The sequence below is a fragment of the Dipteris shenzhenensis genome, chromosome 29, assembly GCF_047967505.1.
Source record: "Dipteris shenzhenensis isolate YYH24624 ecotype China chromosome 29, Dip_SZ_1.0, whole genome shotgun sequence".
Classification (NCBI taxonomy): Eukaryota; Viridiplantae; Streptophyta; class Polypodiopsida; order Gleicheniales; family Dipteridaceae; genus Dipteris; species Dipteris shenzhenensis.
Window position 1 is genome coordinate 11,941,776 of NC_141624.1, and position 5,118 is coordinate 11,946,893.

The window sequence follows — 5,118 nt, forward strand, 5'->3', positions numbered from 1 at the left end:
TATCTACTATCACACTCAATCGACCCACATACATGTGGGAGTAATTTTCTAGGGCTACTGCCACATGGTATTGCCTTAATTATCCACCATTAGACCATGGGTTTGGACTACCCATTAATGCCCTTGTGAGGCTTTAACATTTTTCTGATTGCTTCTTCATCCTAGAGATGGAATTTTACACGTGCTTGGAGTTTTACCTATTGTGTTCTAGTGGGGAACGATGTTTTCTTGCATAAAATCTCACCTCGATCAACTTTGCCTTATGTGCAAAGTGATAGTGGAGGCTTGTGTATATTAAAGTGATTGTGGAGACCAAGCTTCAAATTGTTGCAACACAAAATAGTAGTTGGGGTTGGTTTTCAGAGTTAGACACCTTCAATATCTTGAATTTTTGGAGCTCTACATATGGTGGTGTTATGCTTCAAGAAATTTATTTTGGGCATCTATTCTTAATGTTTATGTTCTACCACGAACACTTGTTCTTTGAAGTGTAGTCCCGCAAAAGAACCACGTTGTGTCAAGGTGGTACATGCTACTGCCCTATTAGAAACCACTCAAGGCAAGCGAGAAAAGCAAGGGAATGCATTTCAACACAAAAGGCAAAGAGTAGAACATGAGTTCTTAAGTTAACCGCTCTGCAAAAACCAAAATGTATCCATTACCACTAGCTTGGGGGCAGTGCAAATAAATTCACCAGGTACTTAATTGCCTTGGTGGGCGGATTGGCATCATTCACCACTATATTTTCAAGTTTCTCCGCGTTAACAGTGCTTATCTCACATCATGCAACGAGGACATCCATGACCTGCTTTTGTTTCTAAAGGTTAGTTTTTATGAGTTGGCTTTTCATGATAAGTAGCAAAATGAAATTATGTGATATCAGTCACTTGAAGTGGGCAATTACGTTCGTATTCATCGTCCTACCTCAAATACCCCTTACTTCGTGATTGTCAACATGTGTTATGCAGAAACATGGCTGCTACTTCCTCAACCAGTGGCCCTGCAACTTCTGCTGCAAAAGACTACGACCTACCATGGGTAGAGAAGTATCGGCCTCACAAGATTGCAGGCAGGGGAATAGATGTTGTACGAAACAAAATAAAGATGTTTGCACAGAAGAAGGTTACTTTACCTCTTGGGAGGCACAAAATTATTCGTTTGGATGAGGCTGACAGGTTGCATCTGGCCTTGGAGCGACAAGTATCTTCAAGTGTGATCTGTTGTTTTTCTAAAGAAAATCTTTGCTTTCTGTTATCCAGGCTCCGTGAGGATAAATCTTTCAATTTCTAACCACACGTCGTTTGTTTGTGCGTAGTATGACTAGTGGAGCACAACAGGCGCTCAGACGGACAATGGAAATATACTCTAATACTACTAGATTTGCTCTAGCCTGCAATACTTCCTCTAAGATTATTGAACCAATCCAGAGCAGGTGTGCAATTGTGCGTTTTTCAAGGCTTTCAGATCGAGACATACTGGATCGACTTCTTCGAGTTGCTCAAGCAGAGAATGTATGTCAAGCACAGATCATGCTAAAAGTTTCAGTTGCAGCATTAACATGTTTATCCTGGAATAATTCTAGGGCACTCCTAAAAAGTTGGCATTCACATGTGAACTTTTTAGACATTGCTCTCGTGATACCATAGGCACACTTCTGGGTTGCATGTTCTGCTTTTCTTGGCTCGTCAGTCAGTGCAAACTTGCATAGCTACATGGCAGTTCCAAATGTTTGGAATTTCTAAAACGTTTGAAATGCATTCAATTTGTGGTGAATATGCCACGTATCTTCATGCCATGCAAATGGTCAATGTGCAATATTTAGAGCCCACCCCTTAGAGACCCCACCAGGACCCAAGAACAAAGTAGCTTCCAAACTCGTTCATGTCAAACATGTGGAGACAACAAAGTGTATATCATAGTAACTCACCATAAGGTCATTAAGAGCGGCGAAGTGGTATGTTGTTTTTTCCATTGTAATAAAGATTGAATCAGGATAAAGGTAATAAAGGGGAACCAATAGTGAGCTGCAGGGTCTCACGAGCCAAAAAGAAAGAGCATAGCTAGGATAATCTCTCATAAATGAGAAATGAAGGGCTTCTCATGTGGCCATCCTTGAGAATCACGTTTATGATAATCTTTATTGTCTGTTGTAGATTGAGTATGACGGCTGTGGATGTGGCTTCTAAAAAAAAGATTGAAATCGTGCACACTTGATTTACCATAATAGCGTTAATGTTTCCTGCCCTTTCCCCTTCTCAGCTGGAGCTACTTAGTTTCCAGCAAGACGTTTATGCTAGAAGCAATTAGCTTGTAGAGAGTATACGTATTAAAATTACAAGCACTACTCCACATGGCTGTATACATGTTTAAGTTTGAAGCACTAGTCCACATGGCTGTTCTGAGAACCCTGACATTGGTCAACGGATACGTGGTTGCAGGTGCCTTATGTACCTGAAGGGTTAGAAGCAGTGGTATTTACTGCTGATGGTGATATGCGACAGGCTTTAAACAACCTGCAAGCAACATACAGTGGATTTCACTTCATCAATCAGGAGAATGTTTTCAAGGTCAGCAATTTTGCAATGTTTTTTGTAGCCTATAGTATCTCACGATTGACTTACATTTTTGGAGGAAGGAGAACGTTTTTCTTTGTTCTTTGGTAACTTCATGGAGAACTCATGGTTTTTGCAAAGTAGTTTAATGGTGCCGTTCCATACAAAATCGAGTATGATAACATTGAGTTATGCTACTCTAAATCCCCCCTCTTCATATGGAATACTAACTTGTCAAAGGCATGGCTTTAATGGGATGATCTTCTGGATGGCATTGCTGTCTGGGTTCTTATTTGCTGCTGTCCTCTCAGATGCTTCCAGATATACCAAATGGGGCAGTTAGATTTTCTGCATTGATAAAGGCGTGGCTTGTTGATCTTTTGGATGATAACATGAAGTTATGCTACTCTAATGTCCCACTCTTCATGTGGAATACGAACTTGTTAAAGGAATGGCTTGTAATGGGATGATCTTCTGGATGGCATTGCTGTCTGGGTTCTTTTTCTGCTGTCCTCTCAGATGCTCTCAGATATACCAATGAGGCAGTTAGCTTTTCTGCATTGTTTTGTATCGCTGTCTGAGTTCGTCTCCTGCTGTGCTCTCAGATGCTCAATGAGGCGGTCCTTGTTGCTGGATGAGAAGCTGCCTCCAAGAGTGTTTCTAATACTTTTTAATTCTGATCTTTGATTTAAAAATTACAATATATCATGCACTTTATGAACAGATGGTTGTGTGCAGGTGTGTGATCAGCCGCACCCTCTCCATGTTGTCAATATTATTCGCCACACTACTGGAGGAAATATTGATGAAGCTTACACTGGGCTAAAACAGCTGTATGACCTTGGCTATTCGGCTTCAGACATCATAACCACGCTATTTAGGGTTGTAAAAAACTATGACATGCCTGAATATTTGAAGCTGGAATACATCAAGGCAAGAAAGTCTACTTTTGAATTTGAACATTGAAGTTTCAACTTTCAGTTGGAAAGATAATTCCCTCTTCAGCTCACAAGTATTCACTGTTGCTGCAATGCTGTCTTTTTGTTCCTTCCAGGAGGTTGGCTTTGCACACATGCGTATTGCCGATGGTGTTGGGACACTTCTACAGCTGTCAGGACTGCTTGCAAGGTTGTGTATCATTCGTGACAAGGCAAAAGCTGTATAGCTTTTCAGAGCCTGTGTCTCTCTTGATCAGAGACGAGTATTTTAACACTCCTGCCTTAAGTTTTTTGTATGGTATTTTGACAAACAAATTAAAATTTCCTTACATTTGCATTCAATGAAGATATTATTTTATTGCATACGTTGAGGTCCGAAGTATTGAAGAATATGTTACATAATGGCGTCTTCCCTCTTCACATTGGTTAAATTTCATCTTCTATTGGAGTGTCTCTAAAGGATTTGACATTTTGATTAATTTTTTGCTGCTACTATGGATTCTCCCATTTCAAAAGAGCTTGTAACATATGGTACATGGCATGCAATAATCTTACAACTAGCAAAAAGGAAGCTCTACTCATCAAAGTTGAGAAATCCATCAACAAAGCAAATGCATAGCATTTAGAGATTTTCATGCCATTTCATTCGATATCTTATATTATCCTCGTTATAATTGTGATCCAAAGGTATACGATGTTAATAGGTATGCTGGGGGGGTGCATTTTCTAGGTTGCCTAAAGGGTTTGCCACCATGAGCCTTGTAGTAGCAGCCTAGTTCAGGGTGATGCTAATGTGTCCCTTAGCTAGTCCTCACAATTCCTTACATTGTCATAGGAATCCAATTTAGATGGAGTGAGCAACGTAGTAACATTGTGTTAGTTTTATTCTCATTCAAGTTTCCAGGCTTTGATTGTTCTAGCATAATGCCAAGACTTCCTGGCTGTTAGCCCGTGTTCGGAGGCATAATGCCATTGAATCAGATTCATATTACTGTGTCCATCAAAAGTTTAGACAAACATAAAAATGTAATACAGTAAAATCTTTGAAGCTATAATGAGAGAGAACATAATATGATTTTGTTTTCATGCGACTTTATTCTATCTTTTACATGAAGGTGTTTGATATTGCTGGTAAAAATGTATTAGATTTAGAGGCTTGGAACAGCCTTTCAGAATCTAAGTATCCTCGTAAAGAGAAACCCTTCGATGTATCTCTACTGTAGGTTGTTCCATGCTATAGCGATTTCCTCTCTTCTACCATAACTCCAAGGCATAATTAAAATGGCATAGATAATACACATTTGTGTTGTTATGTTCTCGTTGGAGAATCAAAAGTAAATAATATTACAAACAATATTTTTTTCTTTCGTTGTAAAAACAACACAAGGGCTAGACTCTTTTGTGTACATATTGAAAGCATGGTGGGATGAGCCCTCATTCCTCTGGCCCTAGTTTGGAATCCACTCAGGTTTGCTCTCCTTGAGTGCTTCTCTCCTCCTTCTCATTAGTCTTGTGTATGTGAGTTTTTTTTAAGTGTGAGACTTGAGGTTGCTTGCGTGCATCAAGCCTTGGTTGAGGATCCTCTCGTGAGGCAATACATTCTTGTGTGTGGGTTAGATAGGAGAGTG

The 5,118-nt window shown here is 39.7% G+C and overlaps 1 protein-coding gene across 1 annotated transcript; it reads left to right on the forward strand.

Annotated features, from left to right (window-relative positions):
- Positions 1-449: 449 nt before the first annotated feature.
- On the forward strand, positions 450-3,797 carry LOC147882444 (replication factor C subunit 4-like). The gene is made up of 6 exons (XM_087400708.1): positions 450-823; positions 969-1,175; positions 1,316-1,511; positions 2,439-2,567; positions 3,291-3,485; positions 3,607-3,797. The coding sequence occupies exons 2-6, from the start codon at positions 973-975 to the stop codon at positions 3,715-3,717; spliced, it is 834 nt and encodes a 277-aa protein (XP_087256834.1). The 5' UTR covers positions 450-823; positions 969-972; the 3' UTR covers positions 3,718-3,797.
- The last annotated feature ends 1,321 nt before the right edge of the window (positions 3,798-5,118 follow it).